Source organism: Phalangium opilio, unplaced genomic scaffold (genome assembly GCF_054372755.1).
Source record: "Phalangium opilio isolate 3A_F unplaced genomic scaffold, DU_Popi_V2 ptg000053l_1, whole genome shotgun sequence".
In the NCBI taxonomy this organism is placed as follows: Eukaryota; Metazoa; Arthropoda; class Arachnida; order Opiliones; family Phalangiidae; genus Phalangium; species Phalangium opilio.
Window position 1 is genome coordinate 3,879,364 of NW_028324172.1, and position 25,497 is coordinate 3,904,860.

The following is a 25,497-nucleotide window of genomic DNA, read 5'->3' on the forward strand; positions in this document are numbered from 1 at the left end:
ATCCCTAGAAGACTGGTTTTGGGATTGGATGCGCTCTTTGGATCGAGGACTGATAAGAAAATTTTAGTAGCTAGCTCTGCTGCTTCGTCCCACATTAAGTAAAATTTAGAGGGTTCTCTCATCCCCTCCAGTGTAGCAATTGTAGCTTTACTGAGCGCTACTGCCTGTGTATACAATAAATTAGAGATTTGTAGGTATTGTGATAAAGAATTGGTGGTCTAAAGTACTTTGTCTAGAATTACAATCATTACCAAATTATCGAAATTCAGCAGTTGTGAAATGTAGCCCCGACATTCAGCGGCTTCATCAGGTTTTCCCATCTCTGTAATGTTTTGCAAGGCGAAAATGGTTGAGTCTAATTTGGATCTAAAATAGTGTATTCCTTTTTTTGCTGGACCACCTTATGTCAAAACTTTTCGGTATTTTTAAAATCTCTTTATGGCCCTAGTTCTTTCTGAGCATTTACAAAACATTCGTTTCTGAGCACGGAATTGCACTGAAAGTTTTATATGGCCTGTAAAAGGCCAAGTAGTTCTCTTACTCGAGCGATAGACATACAAGAATCTGCTAAAACTAAATTTAATCTATGAGCGTAACAATGTGCGTATGGACAAGGTCCCTCAATTGCGGATTGAATGCATTTTTGTACACCGTTTTTCCCCCAGACATAACACTAGCGCCGTCGTTGCTTTGAGAAACGCATTTTCTTATATCTAATCCGTTTTCCGATATTATTTTTAAAATCTCCGAACTAATTGACTCTGCATTAAAAACGTGCAAGTCGGAGAAACTGAAAAATCTTTCCTTAACATCTTCTTTGCAAAGGTACCAAAGACACAAGCTTAACTGCTCCGTCCCACCCTTATCTCTTGACTCGTCACCTATTATTGAAAAGTACCCGCCAGAATTATTAATCTCATCTACTATCATTTTTTGAATTAGATTACCGCAGATGTTTATAATTTCGTTTTGTATAGTGCCGTGAGAGTATTTTCCATTGTTAGACATACTTAAGGATTTGAAATATAAATCAGGGCAATGTTTTTTTTTAAAAATTCTAAGATCTCGATAAAGTTACCCCGGTTTTCGCACATTTCATTTTCATCATGACCCCGGAGAGCTGAACACAAAGTAAAACTACATCGACGTGGTATGACAAGACTTCCCTATTTCTAATTATATTTTCTTTTTACTGGTTGTTTATTTTACAAATTATTGAGCTGGCTCCGTTCTTTTTTGTTTGCAGGTAATTCATGTACTTTTGATAACATGTGTGGTGAGATGATCCTTCCTTTTCAAAATGATCTTTAAATTTTGCTGCTGCATTTTTCCAGTCGAAAAAACCTTCCACGAAATAATTTGCTTTCGATACAGCAAAAACAATAGGCCTTATCTCTTTGCACTGAATATTCTAACATGGGATACTTAAGTAACCATGCAGAACTGAAACTTCGATTTTGAGAACCTCGGTACGTCTTTGGATAAGATTTCAAAATGGGTTTAACTGGCTGAGAATCCCTATCAAGACTAATGTCTGGTGCGAAATACGATTGGTGTTGCTCTGGAGGCGGAGGCTTTAGTAAAGTTATAGTTTCGGTTGTCAAGGCACAAATTTTACAACTTTCACCAGTAGAACTGTTCGGGTTATCCTGCGTTGCATTTATCGGGTCAAGCAGAAGATCAGATTTATTCTCAATTTCATGTTGAGAACTTGACCCACTTGCACAAGTAAGGGTCCTGGACGAACTGCTGCTTTCACCGAGTGTCCCCAATTCAGTTTTGCTTCTCAATGTCAGATTGTCTTGTGTCTTTTTGCTTGCGCTTTTGCGCACCAGATAATTGTTTTTATTTTTGCACACGCCAGATGGCGTTTGCAAAAATTTTAGTCTCTATACGGGACAATTGACGAGGGGAAAGCCACTCGGCAATAAAGTCTTTCTGAGGGTGTAAGATGGGAAGGGTATTACGCCGTTTAACGCGGAAATACACTCGGAATTACTTTTTACAGTTTTTATTTCAATATTAGAACGGATTAAAGACATATCGCCCGAATTTACGGCATTAAAACTTCCAAAGAGGTAATACCGGGGGAATACGCCAGTGGCTGATCCCTCGGACGAGGTTGTTCGCTTTTCGACTCTTTCGAGCGATGTTCGGGGCTCGCGAGGTTCGCCTAGGCGCCTCGCTATCACAGCGATTCGATATTATGTACGTAGGAAACCTCGTATTTTAAGCTTAAGATGATACTGAGTGGAGATTGCAGCTGTGAAGAACCGCGGCTACCGCGCGCTGTTAGGGGCGCCTCAGCTTTATCGGGAGACAGACGGGAGTCTATAGTAATGTACGCGGGAAGCTAATATTTTCAGTCGGCAGCTCTAAGCCTTTGCTTAACTGAATTTTCTACTTTGATTTAAATATTAATTTTTTAAGCTAAGTATAATTTTTGTGATCTAAGTGAGACCATTTTTGTTCGTAATATATTCTTTTACTAATAGCTCAAGTGTTGTTTATTTACTACTTGAAGTTCCGATATAATTTTATAAACAGATTAGCATCATTAGCCGAGCCGATATTGTAAATTAACGGATGTTAATATCAAAGCTTAACCAATATTTTAACTCAATGAATCTAAAATAACAATATAATCTTTAATATTTAAAATATTAATAATATTTAATATTTAATAATTAAACGGTTCAAAACCTTTAGGATAAGCTTAGTTTTATAATGAGTAAAATTCTAATTTTAAATTTATTTATCGTAAATAATCAATTTGCCGTAGATAATTATCGTAGATAATTAATTTATCGTACATAATTAATTTATTACCTTAGTATAATTTATGCTGAAATAAAAATACCGCATTAAAGAGGAAGTGACGTACATATGGGATGGGTAAATGTTTGGCGGGAGATTCAAATGTCGATTTGGATTTGGATTTGGATTAGAAAAATAAGAGAATACGCGGTTTTAAGTACCCACTCCATATGGACCCAACCCTATTGATTAGATTTAGATTTGGGTTTCTAATCATTTAAATTTTTGGAGAATAGTGTCCCTGGATACTTTTGAAGTGTTTTTCTTATTTCCGCTCTCGCGAATTTCCTCGAGGCTGAAAGTATTTCACTTATTTTTGCCCCTTTTCAACCTAGTCTTGCTGTGAGTTATCAGGGTTCATACAAACCTGGAAAAATCAGGGAAATAAATAGTTGACAAAAACCTCAGGGAAATTTAGAATTTTTAGTAAAATTCAGGGAAATCAGGGAACTTTGCGTCAAACAGAGGCCGAGTAATTAAGCAAAATGTTCATGATATGAACATACCCTCAATTGGAATAATATTTCACTAATCTTTGGAGGCTCATAGCTCTGGTTCTACTAGAGATAAGGGGATGTCCTTCGAGTATGTTATAATCTTATTTGCCCCCATCCAACGATACTAAAAACTAGGGATTTCGTCAAACAGGGGCCGAGTAATTAAGCAAAATGTTGGTGAATATTCTCTCCATAGGATTAACATTACAGTATACTTTGGAGGCTCATAACTCTGATTATATTAGAGATACGGGGATGCCCTTTAATTATGTAATTGTCCTATTCACCCTTCCTCCTTTGTTAACATTTGCTCCATAGGATGCTCCATATACGGGAAAAATCTGGGAAACTCAGGGAAGTATATGGGGAAAAACCTGAAATCTCAGGGAAATTTGTTTTCCAAAGTTTTATGAACCCTGCCTATATTGTCGGTTTTCTTTTTAGCAGGAACGGAAATAAGGTAACTTTGAGACACTTATAGGGGTCACTGCCTGACTGGACCAATGTCCTAAACATTGATTGGGTGTGCAAAAATGTCCTGGTTGCTGGACCAGCTTGTTTGCTACTCATATTCAAGCGTTTTAAATTGTGAGACCCTTCCGTTACAAAGCGTAAGAGACTATGCTTGTTCAGATTTATGTGCGATAAAATTCTACTCTTATTTACAACTTGGACATTCACCCTATGGCTAGCCAATGCTAATAAAAATTTCCAGTCTAAAAATGACTCGTAGACTGACTGTGGGTAAAAGCTGTCAGCTGACTTTACAGTGTGGGAGAGGGAGGCGGTGATTCGCCTCTAGAAACGGAATTTTATAAATGTTTACTAGTCTACATTTCAGCTTAACCTTGAAGATATTTTTAATACCGAATTTTTCCCTCTTCATTGCTAATTTTTCTGAGGTTTTTTGGCCCCCTTCTCCTCAATTTTGGGGCCCCTGTCAAATTGTGAGGTAGGCTATAGCCTTCTTAGCCTTAATGTAGCGCCGCCACTGTTCTCCTTTTGGCCCACATCATTATGTGGCTCTTTCGGGTGATGTGGCTCTTTCGGATGATGTGGCTCTTTCGGGTGATGTGGCTCTTTCGGGTGATGTGGCTCTTTCGGGTGATGTGGCTCTTTCGGGTGATGTGGCTCTTTCGGGTGGTGTGGCTCTTTCGGGTGGTGTGGCTCTTTCGGGTGGTGTGGCTCTTTCGGGTGGTGTGGCTCTTTCGGGTGGTGTGGCTCTTTCGGGTGGTGTGGCTCTTTCGGGTGGTGTGGCTCTTTCGGGTGGTGTGGCTCTTTCGGGTGGTGTGGCTCTTTCGGGTGGTGTGGCTCTTTCAGGTGGTTCGGTTCTTGTTGGTCTTTCGGTAATTTCGGTTCTTGTTGGTCTTTCGGTAATTTCGGTTCTTGTTGGTCGTTCGGTAACTTCGGTTCTTGTTGGTTGTTTGGTTCTTGCTGGTTGTGTTGTGGGTATGAATCCCTTCGTTCAGACGGCAAAGGTTGTGGTGTAATGCCAATTGCTTTGGCTTGATGCAAGCAAATCTGTGCAAAAAAATTGATCTGTAATACAAACATTTTGAAACATGAATGAAAAATAGCGAATTACTACAATGCCAGGTACCAAGGCTTAACAAAAATTTAATGAATGCATATTCTTAGAGATAACTAAGAACTTAAATAATTAAAATTAGAAAGACTAACTAACCTCTTAAAATTCTAGCATGATCCAATGGTTTTACTGCGATTACATATGTAGTGCCATCGTAATCTGTGAGGGGTATTTGTAGTAACTCGTCCATTTTCTTTCCTTACGCCAAACTGCGAGTTTGAACTGCAGTCTGCGCTCTGCAGAAGATGTTGCAGAACTCCGATCTTAAGTAACCGTAACCACGCTACGCATTTTCTGTGACGTAGCCACGTGATCTACATCACGTGATACCAAAAACCCGACAAATTTCCTGCTGGCCGCGCTGCCTCACCGCTAAGCAGCGTGACGTCACAATGAAAAAAAAAATACCGTTCAGTCGACACCGCTAACAGCGATGACTCAGCGGACTCAGTGCTGAGCTCTGCTGAACGCAACCCTTGTCACTTTTCTGTTCCTTTTTTTTCTTGGGAACCTCTTCCTCGGGTTGCTTCGATTTGCAAATACTACATATACTAAATGACATTTAAATTTAATACTAAATGAAACAATCATACAAGGAATAATCAAATTATAAAAGGCATACTTGGTAATAACAGAAAGTCAAAAACGGATTTATGGGATATCCCATAAATCCGTTTTTGCAGAGAGTGCATTTTTCTGTGGTTTAGAGTGTATTGTATTTAAGATATCTTCTATTTCATCATCAGATAGAATGTCATCTAAAGTAAGACAGCAATCAAAGCTATATTTGCAATTTTATGGAAGTATTATGAAAATTGTTTTACCGGAATTGAGTAAGTCTTTAAGTTTTCATCAATGTCTCTCTTCTTAGCTACGTTTTCTACATTTTCATCTATCAAGAAATATGTTATTAATTCACCATCATAATGTCTGTAATGACTACAAGGTGTTTCACCTGAATCAGAAGTACACCCTAAATTTTCTTCATCTAAATGGAATTTCTGATAATCTGAAGAATCTGAACAGCTTCCCTCACTTGAACAATATTCAAGTTTAGGCTTGAGCGGAAATGATTTTGAGCTAGCATTAAATATCAAACTGTAGGAGTCCTCCCACATTATAGCTATAAAACAATAAAGCAGATTAATTTCATAAAATAATTTATACCTTAAATATAATTACCTTCTATAATAAAAGAAACCAGTAAAATTGATGTTTAAATAGCCCTAGGCCTAGGCTAAAAAGGAAGGCACAGAAACACGAATCCGTTTTTTAATGGAAAGTCACCGTCACGTGTTTCTTGTTTGTTACGGGAGTTTCAAGATTTTCACACTACGCGGCGCGAAGGTCGCGTAAGCCAAAAATTGTGGTCATAAAATTTGTCGACTGATATATCCAAGTGTAACTATTATTAATCCAGGGTGCCGTGATTCTGTCACGGTTCTCCCTTATATTTAAAAATCATAAAAGAAAGGGAGGAGGAGAGAAGAAGGAAAGAAGACGGAGGTGACGTAGACGGCGGAAGACCTGACATATTTCGAGAAATATGTCTGACCCTCCGTCGTCTGCAACGGTTTCTGGGCGAAGCCGCTGCATGACCAGGGCCAGAAATAAGAAAAATTTCTTATAGGACATGTGTCCAGTGATCCCCCCCCCCTATTTGACTGGAAAATTTATTGGACATTGTAAACTGGCGTGTGCGTAAATAGTATCGCATCTTCATAGTCTAGCTGTAAAAACGTCCGATAATTTATTAGTCAAAATGTCCAGTGACCCCCCTCAGTTTTTAAAAAAATTATGGAATATTTTAAAATTTTATTGGACAATGTCCAGTGTCCTGTGCTTATCTCCGGCCCTGTGCATGACATTCCCAGACTTCTTGTAGATGTGATGTTGAAAGTTTGTGTGTTTCCTTTTAAGTCATGATGTAAAATAGATACACGTTTCAAGTAAAGGGAGAATGAAAAAGTCTGACACATACTGATAATAAAAAGATTTTTTTATTTCAAAACAAATTTGTTGGAATATTAAGGAAATGATGGAGCGGCAATTAAACGTTAATAAACTTTTATTAATATAAATTAAATAAACTGGTTAAACGAACAATTAAACATAATACTAAGTTCCGTGATTTAAACATATCGTTACTAATTACACGCGGCGGCAAACCAGAGCAGACTAACTAACTGACTAAACATAGATCCTCCTCATTACAGTTCGGTTTGATTCAATTCTAATCTGATCACGGCTGGTTTGGTTCAGTTCAGTTCAGTTCATTTCATTGTAATGATTATATTTATCTCGGAGAACTAATTTATACTAACAAAATTAATACTTGAAAAAAGGTTTTTATAATGTTTGCAAAAAAAAAAGAAATTTATCATTGAAAAAAATGCATAAAAGTTATATTTAAAATAAAAAACAATTCAAATAATCAAGTCTAAATGGCGGTCCTGTAAGGGACTGAAAAACAGGCTGAAGAAAAGGGGTGCATTGGAATTATCTTGAAACATTAATTTCTTGAATTAATTGAACTTAGTTTCTTGAAACCCTGTTTATCTTAATTACGGGCCTGTACCGTACTTTTAATAATTTTCCCCACCAGCCAACCGGCCCTCTTTTTACTTCCTTTAAGCTTTAGCTGCAGCCTTGAAAGAATCAAGGAAAGCAGCTCTGATTAACCAAGGCTTAAGTTCTATATTTTGAAAAAAAAACGTTATAAAAAGATTTCGGGAATTTTTAAGAATAGGTCCAGGCGGCCAATTTGATTTTTTTTCTTTTTTTTTGAAAGAATAACGTGTAAGAAAAAATATGACGCAAGAATTTTTGTCCGCAAATGTATATTAAAGCCACAATTTAAAAAAGAAAAATTAAAAAGGGTGGAGAATTTAATTAAAAGGAGAATATTTTGGAAAAGGTTGCAGCTAATTAATATAGACCGTGAGCCGAGCCTCAAAAAAGCGTTTATTTTTAAGTTTATCTTATAGGTGTCGCATACAATTGTTTTTCAGTTTCGCCATGCAGGATAGGTAGTTCTGTTTGGGAAACCGCGTTTTCCGCCTTTCCACGGGTGGACATAAAGTGTGGGGGGGGGGCAAAGTAGGGGGGAAATTGTGCCTTTAGTTATCTTTTTTTTACGCTTGATCTACTGAACCGATTTTAGTCATCTTTACGCCAAATGATAGACAAAAAATGGGGCTGTCTTTGTATTATACATTTATTACCCATAAACCAATTAAAAGTATGAATTTTCTTGTTTTAACGAAAATCTCGAAAAAATTAATTTAAATATCTTTGAAAATAAATATTATAATTTAATTTTAAAAAAGATTTGATCTTTTTGTATAAAACCATTGGCTCTCACCTAAAGCTGAAACCAAAATATGTTCAAATTGCTTGAATAGAGATCGAGATATTAATTTTTTTTTCACCCCCTTGACAAACGTCCGGAAACGTTTGTGTAGCGATACGTTGTTTTATTATATATATTTTTGCTTGGGGTTTTAAAATTTATGTCTTCTCTCTAAGCCATAGCGTTAAAGGGCATATTGCAACATTTGCGAATGGTTGTGACTCACGATTTTATTGTGGTCTATATTTTGGGAATTTTCCAAGGGGTGCAATACTAATGAAAAATAGTGTACGAAATGAAATTCTTAGCATACATTTGTTTGTGATGTGATAGTCCCCTTGTAGAATAATTTTATGTTAAGTTATAATTTTAGTTGGCCAAAAAATGAATATGATTTTTTTGTATATGATATCGACATTAGTTTTTTATGCTTCCCTTTTAACGATATATAAAGAAACTGTAAATGCAATAAGTTAACCACACTCTAGTAACAACCTCGAATGTAACATTTGTTTGACGCGCTAATAAAGCAAACTCTTTTAATTTAAACCACGACTTTAAGATTATTATATGGTGCCGAAACCCGGGAGATAATTTGAGAGTATCGGAGACGAAGTTAAAAGTTTAAATACACGATTTAGAGTTTAAATTACGCGAAAAGTATTCGGGATGGCGGACAAATTAGAAAAGTTACGGAGAAAACGCGGTAACGTGAAAGCGCAAGCGACGCAAGTCATGAAGGCAATAGAGTCGGAGTTGATGGCTACAGTTACTGACACCGAGCATTTGTCAGTACTTATCCGACAGCTGAGCAAAAAGGAAGAAATCCTGCTGAAGCTCAACGACGAAGTATTCAACGAAATTACTGATGTTAAAGAATTAGACAAGGAGGATCAATTAACGGGAGATTATCACGATGCACTAACCGAATGGGCAGAGAAGGCTACTTATCGTATATCTCAAATGGGAGCCGGAGGTCAGACAGCAGCAAGCAATACGCCAACGGGGTCAGTAAACTCGTTAAATCTGGGAGGAAATATAAATCAAGGTCAAGCAACAGTGAAATTACCCAAATACGTAATCAAGAATTTCAAGGGAGACATTACTCTTTGGAGGACATTTTGGAGCCAGTACAGCAATGCAGTACACGATAACCCTGACATGCCAAAGGTAGCCAAGTTTACCTACCTAAAATCATATCTGGAAGGTTTAGCAGCACAAGCGATCGCAGGATTGGCGGTCACGGACGAAAATTACGATGAAGCCATCGATATTTTGGTGAAAAGATTTGGGAATACGGAGGCAATCACACACACGCACATCAGGAAGTTGATGAGCATACCTGAAGTCAAACGGTCTACGGATACAACAGGTCTACGGGAACTCCACGATGCATGCGAAGTAGAAGTACGGAGCCTCAAGGCGTTGAACCTTGATACAGACGACTACAGCAAATTCCTCTGTCCAGTAATTCTTGGAAGACTGCCTCATGAATTATCATTGGAGTTCACACGCACAACTAAACAAGAAGATTGGAAGGTCTCAGAATTATTGCAGTTTCTTTGTCAAGAAGTCCGAAGTCGAGAACGTATGTCTGCCATAAATTCACCGTCTAGCGCAAGTGGAAGTCGGACATCGGAGGATCGAGAAATTACAAGGCAACATTACAACGGAGCAAAGAACTACGGTAATACGTCACGGAAAAGACCGGTATCAGCCTCAGCATTGGGGATCGGAGCAGAACCAGTCACTTGCGTATTCTGCAAGACCGCAGATCACGAGTCAGAAGGTTGCCAATCTCTATCAGTCAAGGAAAAACGGGATGTCATCCACAGAGAAGGACGATGTTTCCTCTGCACAAAGCCTTACCATAACGCTCGAGTCTGTAGAAGTCGAAATAAACTTTCATGTAAGCACTGCGGGAGGAAACACCATTCAGCCTTATGCGAATCAGAGTCGAAGACACTGGTACAAGGGAAGACTATGGAAGACAAGGAACATACCAAAAAGGATCAAGGAACTTCAGCAATATTAACAGCTACAGCCATCACGCCAAGTCCTAGTGGGAAGACTATATTACTACAAACGGCACAAGTACACGTTTCTAATGGCGGAAGTAGCACCAAACGAGTCCGTTGCATAATGGATAGCGGATCCCATCGAACGTTCATATGTGAAGATCTTTCGAGAGAACTTGAACTACATGAAATTGGATACGAAAATCTGGATATCTTCGCCTTCAATAATGCAAACCCGGAGAGAGTACGACAACGAAGAGTGAAGGTTATTTTGGAAAATCCCATGGTACTTGGTAAGAAGATAGAAATAGAAGCCCTAGAAACTAAGAGCATCTGTAGTGCCATGATATCGGTTCCTGGAGAGGAAGTTACTAAAACGTTACGCCAGAGAGGATTGCAAATAGCAGACGATCAACAAGACCCGGAAGCTGTAAAGGGGCCTCCAGGAATCCTTCTTGGTTCTGACTACTATTGGACGGTGGTGATTGGGAAAACCGTGAGATTGGGAGCTTCTCTCGTTGCACTAGAAACCAAATTCGGCTGGGCTCTACAAGGACCAACTAACGTATCTTCACTATCCATTGGAGTAAACATGATTGCCACAAACACAAATCCAGACATGGAGAAGGAAATAGCGGAGACGATAAAGGCATTCTGGAGTCTTGATTCTATGGGGATTACGGAGAACCAAGCAAGGTCGGCGACAGATCAAGAAACGCTTGAAGAATTCCGGAAGTCAATCACCTACAAGGATAACCGTTACGAAGTAGCGCTGCCATGGACAGAAGATAAACACGCACTCGGATCAAATTACAACTTGGCAAGATGTCGCACTGAAAACCTAAGAAAGAGGTTTTGCAAGGATCCTTTTTTGTTTGCCCAGTTCCGAGAGGTCATTCAAGAGCAAGAGAGACTTGGGATTATAGAAGAAGTTCCAGAGTTAGAAGAAGATTATGGAAACCCTAAGTACTACTTACCTTACCATGGAGTCTTCCGATCGCAAGCCACAACAACAAAACTCCGAATTGTCAACGATGCCTCAAGTCACGAAAATGGAGTACCGTCATTGAACGATTGTTTAAGACAAGGTCCGAACTTAAACCCTGAAGTCTTGGATGTCCTAATTCGCTTCCGGACACATACGATTGCCTTTACATCAGACATCGAGAAGGCGTTTCTACAGATATCACTAAAGCCTGCCGATCGAGACTGCGTACGCTTTCTTTGGTGCAACGATCCCAATCCGACTGAAAAACTGAAGACCTACAGAATCACAAGAGTACCCTTTGGGGTTAAGTCCAGTCCTTTCCTGCTATCGGCCACAATTGGATATCACCTTGATCAGCATAAGGAGGAGCATGAAGATATCTGCGCACGTCTACGAAGAGATATCTACGTTGATGATTTTGTGTCTGGAGGCGACGGAAGAGCTCAGGTGGAGACCATCTACCATGATTCAAATGCAATACTCAAGTCAGCCGGAATGAAGCTAAGAAAATGGAGGACTAACGACATGGAGCTCCAAACTCGATGGAATCACGAGCAAGACATTCATGACGATAGCAAACGAATCCAATGCAAAGACACCATTTCTCATGAAAAGGTTCTTGGCCTGATCTGGAACTCTGAAACTGACAGCTGGGTCTTCGACTTGACAAGCCTCTTGCCATACCTTGCGAACTGCACAACGACCAAACGGAGTGTACTTCAAGCTGTCGCACGGATATTCGATCCCATTGGATTTCTAACGCCTTTCATAATTACCGTAAAAATGCTCTTTCAACGAATATGGGAGCTTGGATTAAACTGGGATGATGCCTTACCCGAAGCCTTGGCCAATCAATTCGAACAATGGCGAGACGAGTTACCAAGCCTGAATCTGATTTCAATTTCACGTCATTATTTCGGAGGTCACCCAGAGACTGAATTGGATAAAGTAGATCTGCACATCTTCTGCGACGCTAGCGAGAAGGCCTATGCCACCGTAGCATATGTCCGTTATACCACCACAGAAGGGAAAATTGGAGTATCTCTGGTGGCTTCCAAATCAAAGGTCGCACCCCTAAAACGACTAACACTTCCACGACTGGAATTGATGGGTGCAATCCTGGCGGCACGATTGGTCACTTACCTCAAACCGAATTTCCTAAAGAAACTCAATGACATCAGATTATGGACAGACTCTTCTATTGCGTTGCACTGGATCAAGGGTTCTGCCGTGCAGTGGAAACCATTCATCTCAAATAGAGTGACGGAAGTGCAATCGCTTACGGAACCAAGAATGTGGGGCCACGTTAGAGGAAGAGAAAATCCCGCTGACCTTCCAACACGAGGAGCGAATATTGATACCTTGGCAAGCAGCAGTATTTGGTGGCATGGACCGGATTGGCTCAGACAAGAAGAAAAATTATGGCCGAAGCCGACTGTTGAAACTCCTTGCAACATCACAATCAAGACAGAAAAACGAACGAAATACCAGGACGTAGCACAAGGATCCTGTATCGTATCGCCAAGAGAAACCCTACTAGATCTAAAAACGTGTAGCTCCTACCGAAGGATTTTAAGGATATCAGCATGGGTCTGGAGATTCGTTACAAACTGTCGAAAGGCGAAAACTGACAGAATTCAAGGAGCTCTCTCGGCCGAGGAACTCAACAAAGCGGAGATGACCTGGGTACAACAAGCCCAAAGCGAAGACTTCGGCAAGGAAATTCAGCTGCTGAAGAATGGACAATCACTACAAGAGAACTCTAAAATACGTGACCTCAATCCACTACTAGACGAAAATGGACTTATATGCGTAGGAGGAAGGTTGGACAAAGGGGCATTCACGTATCGAGAAAAACATCCCTGGGTGTTGTCAAAGGATAATCACTTAACGAAGTTATTAGAGATGCATTATCATGAACGGAACGGACACGCGGGACTCAGTTTAACTATCTCGGACATCAGAGAACGATTTTGGATACCTCGTGGACGCCAGGAAGTCAAATCAATAATTAAGAGATGTGTTATCTGTAAACAATTCAACGTCCAGGCAGGCCAAATGCAAGCAGCACCACTTCCAGCCGACAGGATAACCGAGACTCCACCATTTGAAACCTCTGGCGTTGATTTCGCCGGACCTTTATACGTTCGAAACGGAAAGAAACTGGAGAAGACATACATCACCCTTTTCACCTGTGCTGTTACGAGGGCCCTACATCTAGAGCTGGTCACCAACCTTTCCACGGAGAAGTTTCTACTTGCGTTCAGTAGATTCATAGCAAGACGCGGTATACCCAAAATTATGTACTCCGATAATGCACGTACTTTCAAGCGAGCTGACCGAGATGTCCAGGAATTATGGCAAAAACTAAGAAGCCCGGAAGTGAAGGAGTTCATTGGCAACAAGGGTATTACTTGGAAATACATAACAGAAAGAGCGGCATGGCACGGAGGCTTCTGGGAACGTTTAGTACGCACAACGAAAGGCTGCTTGAAAAGAATCCTGGGGCGAGCCACTTTGGGATACGAAGAGCTGGAGACAACACTCATGGAAGTAGAGGCGATCGTCAATTCCAGGCCTATTTCCTTCGTATATAACGAGCCTGGTGAACCATCTCCCTTGACCCCTGGACACTTTCTCATTGGACAGAGACTCATGGCCTTACCCTCCAGAACGTTCCCGATCTCAGAGCCGATTCCTACTACTGGACAACACTTGATGAAAAGACTGCGTTATCGCCAAAATCTCCTCGACCGCTATTGGGCAAGATGGAAATCGGAGTATTTGTTCGAACTTCGCTCAGCGCACCATGTGAACCAGCCAAAGAGGGAAACTATCCTAAAGATCGGAGACGTAGTCCTCGTACATGAGGACAAAACCCCAAGACTATCCTGGAAAATGGGAGTAATCGAAGAAACATTCAAGGGGAGAGACAACAACATTCGATCATGTATGGTTAGAGTGAATGGTGGTCAACGCCTGCGTCGCCCTCTTCAACTACTCTATCCCTTGGAGATAAATTAGTCATATGTAAATAACAAAAATAGTTAGAATATGGATGAGCTTCACTCATCGGCGGGCAGTGTAGAATAATTTTATGTTAAGTTATAATTTTAGTTGGCCAAAAAATGAATATGATTTTTTTGTATATGATATCGACATTAGTTTTTTATGCTTCCCTTTTAACGATATATAAAGAAACTGTAAATGCAATAAGTTAACCACACTCTAGTAACAACCTCGAATGTAACATTTGTTTGACGCGCTAATAAAGCAAACTCTTTTAATTTAAACCACGACTTTAAGATTATTATACCCCTCATATTTGCTACGAATCAACAATAACAGGTTTTCCCAGCGTGACATTTTTCTTTTGGGTTTGAGAGCCACAGTCTGATATTCTAGTGCTAGATATTGTAAAACAGAGGGCGAAATAGCAAAAGCCTTCTGCGCCCACCGATTTACGGAAATTCCTTCAGATAAAGGCTTTCATAGACGTTGCTACGCACGATTCGTCGATAAAAGAAAGTTTGAAAGAGTGTCTAGTCGGAAGGGAAAACGTAAAACTCATGGCAATAATGGAAGCGAAGAAGTACCCAAAAAACTACTTAGATCAGCTTCTATGCCATCAACATCTCACTTCACAAGTGGAAAGGCCAGTAATATATTACCGAAAGATTGCCTATTTTGTCACTCTGAGAAAAAAAATTAGAGACCAAAAGGGAAAGAGACAAAGTGAATGTTTGACAAGATGCGAAACCTTACAAGCTAGTTATAAAATTGTTGAAATGGCTCAACGTCGAATGGATGAAAAAATGCTTTCAGTGATTGGAACGGATGATCTAGTGGCAAGAGAAGCACATTATCATCGATCTTGTTTCAGAAAATACATGCACCTTCCTTCAAATTTAGCCCCTCGTGACGAAGATTTGTACGAGAAAGGTTTCGATCATTTCAAGAAAGTTGTTATCGAGCCCAAGCTAGTTGACGGTAAAGAAATCGTCTGCAATGAGGTGCAAGAGGTTTATTCAGAGTGCAATTGAAACAGAGGGAATTGAATCACCTTCCATTTACAAGTACCAGCTAAAAGAAAGAATCCAGTCATCTTATCCTAACCTCGTCTTCACTAAACGTTTTCGAAAATCAGAACTAGTATCATTACAAAGTGAAAGGATGCGACATTTTGAACTTAGAGATAGTTCCACTGATTCAAATGATTCCTCTGAAGATTTATCAGACACAAGCCAAGTTGTGAATGTGCAATCTCCTACCAAAAGAAGAGAAGCCTTTTATGCAGCAATGGAACTTCGGAAACTACTGAAAAGTGCACCTTCGTTGCAAGCACCTTGGCCTCCAACAGCCGAACATTTAACTAACGTAGCCGCTCAGAGTATGGTTCGGGAAGGTGTTTTCAATTTCTTGGCTTTGGCAACTGGATGTTCTGACGAACCTTGTTTTTCATCCTATGCGAAAGTAACAGAAGAGAAACATACTAAGCTCCTATCAATTTCACAGGACTTAATTTACCTTGCTTCAAATGGAAGAAAAACAACCCCTAAGCATTTGGCATTATCTTTAGCAGGTAAGTTAAAATAATTTATGTAAATACAAAATATGCCCCATATTCATGCAACCATATTAATTTTATACTTTTGACAGTTCGCCATTTAACCGCATCTGCACATCTATTGAAGTTGCTGAATAGTTTCGGCCATTGCATAGGCCATACTCAGTGTTTAGAATATGACACCAGCTTGGCCCACCTTCGACTCCAACACGATATGACCATACCGTTTGGATTTGAAACAGGAAAGTTTAGTACACTCGTGTGGGATAATAATGATTTCAATGAGGAGACTCTAAGTGGAAAAGGAACTACCCACAATACAAGTGGAATTTTGATACAACGAGTTTCAATTGCTGAAGGTAATATTTCTTATAGGAATTTTCGAAAACATGCGATTTTGAAAGTTAAATTTTACTAGAACGTCAAAGCGAATACCGCCAATCCTTGCCGAAACAACGAGTGAGAACCGTGAATGTCATTCAAAAAGAATTTAAGTCTTCAGCAGCTCCACCTAAAACAGGTCCCAAGTCCTTAAGCATTGCTGTGGAAAGCGAAACCGAGGCATTAAAACTAAAACAGGGTTTTCAACTTGATATGGCTTACATTTTGTCCAAAATTGGAGATGATGACACATCATCCCTGAACAACTGGACCGCGTTCAACACAAAGATCTTCTCCGGCTCAGTTCCTCTTATGAGCCATATAGGCTACTTACCAATAATAGACGCTTCGCCAACCAAGTGGCCAACAATTTCAGCGATAGTTGATAAGACACTTGCCATTGCCGATACCCTAAATCTAAATAACGTTGTGGTGGTTTTTGATCAGGCTATACTGCAAAGTTCAGCAAATGCGATGGAATGATCCTAACCTAGAGAATCGTCTCGTGGTAAGACTTGGAGAGTTTCACACTGTCATGGCTTTCCTTGCAGTCATCGGAAAGCGCTTTCAAGATGCTGGCCTCAGAGAAATCTTAATAGACTCTGAAGTCGTTGCATAGGGCTCTATAAATGGGGTTTTAGGAGGACACCATTATAATCGTAGCGTTCGAGCTCATAAAATTATTTACGAAGCACTCTTTTGTATTTCTTGGGAAGCCTTTCTAGAGTCAATTCCAAGTGACGAAGTACAAATAGTGCAAGATGTTGCGGAAATCATTAGAAAATCGTTTCCTTTGGACACACTGAATCTCGTTGAGAACGATTCTCAACTTCAAAATGTAATGGATGGCTTTCAAAGTTCGTTGGTCAACGTAAACGGGAAAGTAAGCTGTTCGCCTTCTGGTTTTCGTACTTGGAAATGATGGAAGCCATGCTGCAATTCATAAGAGCCACAAGACAAGGTGACTGGACTTTACATTTATCATCGCTTAGATTGATGATGCCCTGGTATTTTGCGTACGACCGGCCGAACTATTCTCGTTTTTCGTGCATTTATTGGGTGGAAATGAAGAATTTGGAAAAAACCCATCCATGGGTGTACCAAAGGTTTTTGGACGGGGAATTTGTTGTTCAAAGGACAAACAACGCTTTTTCGCAACTTGCGTGCGATCAAACTATTGAGCAGACATTCAACCGAGATACGGAGACTAAAGCTGGACTAACTGGGATTACCCAAAATAAAAACGCAGTTCACCGTTGGATTTTATCACAACACTTAAGAGCGGATATTTCAAGAGCTTGCGATGAAATGGCTAACAGTGTAAAAACTGCCAGAGAGAAGAAGGACATGGATCGGGCAAGGTCGCTCAAAGACTTTGAAACCGTGGAAACAGTTAAAGAAACCGTTTCGGCATTTAAAAATCCATTTATTGGCTGTCAGGAGGATTTAATTCACATTGCAAGCGGAAGGGTAGCTTCAAAAGAGACTACGTTGGATCTTTTAGAAGCCAGACAGAAGGGTGAAACGCAACTTCAAGGATTTCTTAAGTCTTGCGTATATTCCAAGGAAAGAGATTTCTACGCCAGTATCGGAAAAAATAATCTTGCAACTTTCACCACTAAAAAGGAGAAGCGTAACTCAAAAGACGCAGTTGAGAAACAAAGCGTTAACATACTTTCCAGACTTTTGGTGCTGGGAAACGACCGAAAATTAACTCTCAAAAAAACACTGAAATATAATCTGGGAAGTTGGCCGCAATCGTTAGCAAATCCAGATGGATCTATTTATCATAGTCCAAAATTTGCTTTGCTAAACTATTTGGTTGAAAGTCGTAAAATTCAAACGGCGCAGACGGTTCCTGAAAATAGTGCTTGGATTTTTGACAGTTTAGCTGTTATTCAACAACTTACAAATTTTCCAAATACATTCGCGGAGCTGGCAACACTGATATTGAAATTGGTCTTAGCACGAGTTGAACAATCTGGATGTAAGAGAGTGGACTTTGTTACGGATACCTACCCAGAACTAAGCATAAAAGGGGGAGAACGTAGCCGGAGGATGGGTAACAAAGACATCCCTGTTTTTCAAATTGTTCGTCCAGATCAAAAACTGCCAAAACGTTTTCACGAATATTTGAGAGAGCCACGAAATAAGAAAGATCTTTTAGATTTTTTTGCCACTCAATGGTCGAAGTGCGATCCATCGATTACTTATGATGTTGATTTTTTTACGCTTACGACAATAAATGCAGGTGCTACAAAGTTAAGGAAGGAATAGTTGTATCTGAAGATATTACAGAACTGAGCTCAGACCATGAAGAAGCTGATACAAGGATGTTCTTACACGCTCATCATGCTGAAAAACAAGGCTTTAGTAACATCGTAATTGTATCACAAGACACTGATGTAATAATTTTGGCAATGGCAACGCAACAAGACTTATCCAGCGATTTGTACATACAGGCTGGAACGAAAAAGACACCAAAAACGTTTAATATTAAGAAAGCAATCGAGCATTTTTCGCCTTTTGAACAAACGGCTCTTATCGGTATGCACGTCTTCAGTGGATGTGACACCATAAGCTCTTTCCGTGGAAAGGGAAAAATAAAACCACTTGAGCTGACTTTGGGGAGACAGAACTATATTACCGCATTTATGAATTTAGGCAAAGAATGGACCACAAGCGGAGAGTTAGAAAAGACACTCGAAAACTTTACTTTGGAACTATATGGATGCAAAACTACCGATGATATTGATGAAGGCCGATATCTGTTATTTTCCTCAAAAATTGACAATAATCTACCACCAACTAGAGATTCGCTACTCCTTCACATACAACGAGCTAATTATCAATGTGCTATTCATCGAAAGTGTTTGAAACAGTTTATTGAAGCTCCAGACCCGTTAGATCACGGATGGCGTATTTGTGACAAGAAACTGTTACCCTTGTGGAGCAGAAAGGAAGCAGCTCCAAAAGAACTTTTGAACCCCGTGTCATGTGGGTGTATTAAAAGTAGTTGTACTTCGAGATCTTGCAAGTGTCAAAAAACAGTCTTATGTGCACGAACATGTGCAAATGCACCAAATGTAAAAACGCAAAACTGCCTGAAAATGACGAAAACATGTCTGATTTATCAGACGAAGACTAAGCGTCTCATAATCATAATTCATAAATCTTATGCTCTTATCAAATAAACTTTTCAATAAAATGTTTACAAAAGTCATTGGCTTCGTTCACTTGAAAATTTTATATCTCCTAACTATTTTTTTATTATTTACGGTGTATTTTCTATTGCATTGGCTTACATGTTATATATATAAATATATATATATATTCTCAAAGAAATGTAGGCAACAATGCGAAATTTTGGTTTCCAAAATAACACCAACTTTAAACTCCTTGAAATGCACCATACACTAAGCGGTTTTAATTATATAAACTGGGGGTATTCAATAACCTTTAAGTTTTATAACATGCATCAAGACAAATACATAGTTAATAAAGGAGTTTTTTAAGGTTTTCGGTATTAGATCGGCACCAGGGGGTGAAGACAAAAATTAATATCTCGCTCTCTATTCAAGCAATTTGAACATATTTTGGTTTCAGCTTTAGGTGAGAGCCAATGGTTTTATACAAAAAGATCAAATCTTTTTTAAAATTAAGTTATAATATTTATTTTCAAAGATATTTAAATTAATTTTTTGGAGATTTTCGTTAAAACAAGAAAATTAATACTTTTAATTAGTTTATGGGTAATAAATGTATAATACAGAAAAAGCCCCATTTATTGTCTATCATTTGGCGCAAAGATGACTAAAATCGGTTCAGTAGATCAAGCGTAAAAAAAAGATAACTAAAGGCACAATTTCCCCCCTACTTTGCCCCCCCACACTTTATGTCCACCCGTGGAAAGGCAGAAAACGCGGTTTCCCAAACAGAACTACCTATCCTGCATGGCGAAACTCAAAAACAATTGTATGCGACACCTATAAGATAAACTTAACGAAATGGACGCTCGGCCCACGGTCTATATGACTGTTGACTGAAGTACACTAGACATTACATCATTTTGCATAACCACGAGTAAAAATCTAACTGTCCCTACTTAATTTTCCGCCATTGTTTTCAACTGTTCCACTGCGAAGCATGCCAGGCACAAATGGGGGAACCTTTTTAAACTCAAAGTCATACACGTACTCTCTCAAAAGTAATTAATGTTATGATAAAATGTTTTGGGGGAATGGAATTGAATTTTTCAAGGGATAACCAAGCACCTGATATGACGCCTCGCCCATATTATAGACACAGTCCATTACCATTTTCGCGTGAGGGCCTTGATATTGCAAGGACATTTACTTTCACAACACATAGGCCAACAACTTCAACCTCTGAAGATATAAATAAGACAATTGGCAATATAGGAAGCAGCTCTACTACATATTCTGAAACAATTGGCACAATGGAAAACGGGTCCGCTACATATCCTAAGACTATTGACACAATGGAAAATGCCTCCGTTACGTTTCTGAAGATGATTGACACTATGGAAAATGCCTCAACTACACATCCTAAGACGGTGGACGCTGCTATATATCCCAACACCATTCAGTGTTTCGAATCGTTGCAACAAAACTCCTATGAAGGTGTGCTTAGGCAGACTGATAACAAAACATTACTAAAAATTAATTTTATATATATATATTTATTTATCTTTTCCCCAAAAAATAGCCTTGTCTAGTAATAGTGAAGAGGAATCCCACATTTTTGAAATACCCAAAATATTTTACCCTTCGAAAACGATAGTCCAAGGTAGATGAATGCCTCTCTACTTGGTATTTTACATAAAAAAGACTAATAGTTTTTATTAATTTTTTGAAGATTCAGACCCTTTGAATGCGTCTGGTGCTTCTGATACAGGCTATGTTTCTGAAACTTGCAATATAGGCTCAAACTCTCAGAATATTGTGGAAACGGCAGAAATTGAAGCAGTGACTATAATTGATAGTGATAGGTCTGAAGAAATAAATATAATGACTGGAGTGACTTGCAAAACCGCAAGCAGTAGTGAATTTTCACGTAACAGCTCAGATCAATGAATAGCAACAAGTGAAACATTGCCCTCCATGGGTCATAAGTTGAAATAATATTTTAGGCAGCTAGAATGTAGAAGAAAGTTATTTCCAAAAATGAGAGTTAAACTCAGCATTTCAACTTTTGAAACTTTGAACATCTATATATATATATAATTAACGCAAACGTTTTGTTAAGTTAATGATTTGAGGTTATTTTATCAATATAAATCGATAAAAAATGGCTGACAAATTTAGTCTCCCTTAAAGAAAGAACTTTTAAACAAAATTAACCCATTTAAGACTAGTGTAGTTATTAAAGTCGGTATGAGGTCTTATCTAAGAGAGCTATCGCTCTCCTAGAATAAATATTTGAAACTATTAACCTAAAAATATTTAAAAACCTTATGATACAAAGACTTTTAAGAATATTTCTAAAAGCAACCTTGTGATACAAAGACTACTAAGAATATTTCTAAAAGCGGAGCACAAAGTCAAAGACACGGGTATATTTTAGCCAAAACTAATGATAAAGTTTAAAAGTTCGAAAGTATACTAATTATATATCAACTTGAAGCATGAACGTTCTAGGTGTCAGACGATTCTTATATTTGAAAATTTTCACATTTCATTTTAAAATATAAGTAATATTAACAAGTTTCAAACCTTTGAACTGCTGGTTATTTTTTTCAGAACGGAAACTAATTAACAAATAATGTTAATTGTTATTATTTTTGGAAAATATGTTTAATGATATGTGAATTTTTAAAGATCAGTAACATATCTCTATTAGGTGGCGCTTCACCCTTATTAAAAATAACCTTTTCATTGTTGCTGGAACTAGAGTCGCAAAAAGTGTTAGTTGGCAGTTACTTGGAATGGCAGTGCCCAAGGTTTCGTTTCTTTTAAAAAGTGGGTTAAACATAAATTTCTGAAATTGAAAGGGTATGTAAGGGGCCACGTAATTATTAGTTACGAATGATCTGCAATGTTTAGTGAGTGTGCTGTTTACTTAAAATACAAGTGTACCTAAGCCTCGGTTATCAGGCTTGTTGAAAAAAATTGGCGTAGTTAAGCCTTGGTTGGTCACGTTGACAAAGTGGTTATTGGTTTGAGATACTTAATTGTGATTAATCATGAATGTTGCCTCGGTATGTTAGAATTAATATTTATAGTCAAACTAATGTTAAATAGAACTAAAAATTAACGGTAATAAGGACTAACGTGAGGATTTAACTAATTTTGATATTGAAATTAATTTTAAAAAGAACTGAATTAATGGTAACTCGAGAAATTGAATCTAAGCCGAAACGTAATTGTAAACTATTGAATGTCGAGTTATTTAATCCATGGGTATATTAATTATCCATGTTGAAATTGAGTTTGTTAGAAGGGAATTTGATGTCATTTAACCTCAGATAGTCATATTGTTTGATTCTTGGTCTTCCAAAAGGTACGTTAAATTCAACTTCAAATGAATGATTATAGTTAACGTGAGAATTATATTTGGTTTTATATCAGTTATTGGTATCAATGGCGTCATCTGACTCAACTTCAACTAGCCCAAAAATATTTAAAAACCCACTATTAGAAATGGAGGCTGTTATAGGGAAAAAGAGTTTGTGGCCAGAAGACATAAGGAGATGGATTATGTTAAAACATTCAGAGTCTCCTGACCAAATTTTGAAAATATGCGCTTTCGCGTATATTAATTCGTTGAACCCGTATGTATTGGAGAGAGTAATTGCCGCTACTGGAGGTAACACAGCATATGCTGATTACAAGTCTGCCATTCACGCGATATATTTTTCTTGGAACATGAGCAAGGACCTCAGACGGATTTATACTGCTTACAATATCAAAAGGGGCTGTTACCTTAATTTAAACTTAGAAGAGTTAGTCAACAATCTGACATATTATATGGCAGAACAGTTTATTTTATATAATAATTTATAGTCGTAAAGGGTATGGACCTGCGCCTAGACCAATATATTTGTCACCAACAAGATCTCCAAATAATTCATTGTGGCGCCAGCCAAGCAATCAAAGTCCTGTTTGTGCTTCACCAGTAAAATGTCAGCATTCAGAGTGTCAATCTATGACATCTTCAACAACACCGAAACGAGTGTGCTCCAAAATTCTTCCTTGCTACTCTGAAGATGAAATTGATTTAATCATTTCTCAAGTACCTGAAACATCACTTTCTCCAACTACTTCGAGTCTGGAAATTGTTCCTGAAAAGTTCATTTCTGAAGTACCTAAATCACTGGTTTCTCCAACTAATTCGAGCCTGGAAATTGTTCCTGAAAAGTCCATTTCTGAAGTACCTAAACCACTGGTTTCTCCAACTACTTCAAGCCTGGAAATTGTTCCTGAAAGTTGTGGAGCGAATTTAAAGAATAGTAGTGAAACGTGTGATATAGTTTTTGATGCTCAATCAAAAAAATCAGCTCTAGAATTAAAGTCTGTGGAAGTCGAGAAAACTACGAAAATGACACCTGAAACCATTAATGTATCACCTTCAAAATCTGAGTGTGTGAATCTAGAGTAAACAAATGAAATGAGGTTGAAATTCCTAATGCCACAGATAAAAAAGAATTCATAGGCTTAAACAATAATCCAACGCTCAATGCTTAAGAACTTTTAAACAAATTTTGACAGTTTAAGACTTCCTTAAATTAGTTAACATCAACTATTTTAAGCTGTGAACTAAAAATATCTACAGACGTTGTGATAAGAGACTATTGAGAACAAAGAATTAGTGAAACGTGTATCAATTTTTTGCCAGGTGATTAGAGTGGTTTACTTTAAGCCTTGTTTTGAAAATACCTAGTCTTTTTAAGTGATATAGAGGTTCTTTTATGTGAACTGTAAATCTGAAATGCGCCAAAAATACTTCATCTTTTTAAGTGATATAGAGGTACTTTATTTGAACTTTATATCTGAAATGCGCCGAAAATACCTAGTCTTTTTAAGTGATATAGACGTACTTTATCTGAACTTTAAGTCTGAAATGCGACGTCCCACAATTTTAATGAAAAATATTTTATCTAAACAAATATTTCTTCCATCTCTAGGAAATTTACCAATAGTGATATTTTTCCCCATTTTCCAAAATAGTTATGAAAATCTCCCAATTTTTCAATATAGTTATGAAAACCCCCCCAATATTTCAATATAGTTATGAAAACCCCCCATATATTTCAATGTTATGAAAACCCCCCAATTTTTCTGTTTAGTTATGAAAATCCCCCAATTTTTCTGTATAATTATGAAAATCCCCCCAATTTTTCAATATAGTTATGAAAATCCCCCCAATTTTTCCATATAGTTATGAAAATCCCCCCAATTTTTCCATATAGTTATGAAAATAGAAATCTCCCAATTTTTCTGTATAATTATGAAAATCCCCCAATTTTTCTGTATAATTATGAAAATCCCCCCAATTTTTCTGTATAATTATGAAAATCCCCCCAATTTTTCAATATAGTTATGAAAATCCCCCCAATTTTTCAATATTTCAATATAGTTATGAAAATCCCCCCAATTTTTCCATATAGTTATGAAAATCCCCCAATTTTTCCATATAGTTATGAAAATCCCCCCAATTTGTCTGTATAGTTATGAAAATAGAAATCTCCCAATTTTTCAATATAGTTATGAAAATCCCCCCAATTTTTCAATATAGTTATGAAAATCCCCCCAATTTTTCAATATAGTTATGAAAATCCCCCCAATTTTTCCATATAGTTATGAAAATCCCCCCAATTTTTCCATATAGTTATGAAAATCCCCCCAATTTTTCCATATAGTTATGAAAATCCCCCCAATTTTTCAATATAGTTATGAAAATCCCCCCAATTTTTCAATATAGTTATGAAAATCCCCCCAATTTTTCAATATAGTTATGAAAATCCCCCCAATTTTTCAATATAGTTATGAAAATCCCCCCAATTTTTCAATATTTCAATATAGTTATGAAAATCCCCCCAATTTTTCAATATAGTTATGAAAATCCCCCCAATTTTCCAATGTTATGAAAATCCCCCCAATTTTCCAATGTTATGAAAATTCCCCCAATTTTTCCATATAGTTATGAAAATCCCCAATTTTTCCATATAGTTATGAAAATAGAAATCTCCCAATTTTTCAATATAGTTATGAAAACCCCCCAATATTTCAATATAGTTATGAAAATCCCCCTATTTTTTCTGTATAGT

At 37.9% G+C, this 25,497-nt stretch overlaps 2 protein-coding genes across 2 annotated transcripts; both read left to right on the forward strand.

The window, feature by feature from the left end:
* The first annotated feature begins 8,923 nt into the window (after positions 1–8,923).
* LOC149673098 (uncharacterized) lies at positions 8,924–14,284 on the forward strand. The gene has a single exon (XM_089840206.1). The coding sequence runs from the start codon at positions 8,924–8,926 to the stop codon at positions 14,282–14,284; it is 5,361 nt and encodes a 1,786-aa protein (XP_089696332.1).
* A 7,828-nt stretch (positions 14,285–22,112) lies between these two features.
* Positions 22,113–24,643, forward strand: LOC149673099 (uncharacterized). The gene is made up of 3 exons (XM_089840283.1): positions 22,113–22,730; positions 22,799–23,172; positions 23,234–24,643. The coding sequence occupies exons 2-3, from the start codon at positions 22,811–22,813 to the stop codon at positions 23,826–23,828; spliced, it is 957 nt and encodes a 318-aa protein (XP_089696409.1). The 5' UTR covers positions 22,113–22,730; positions 22,799–22,810; the 3' UTR covers positions 23,829–24,643.
* The last annotated feature ends 854 nt before the right edge of the window (positions 24,644–25,497 follow it).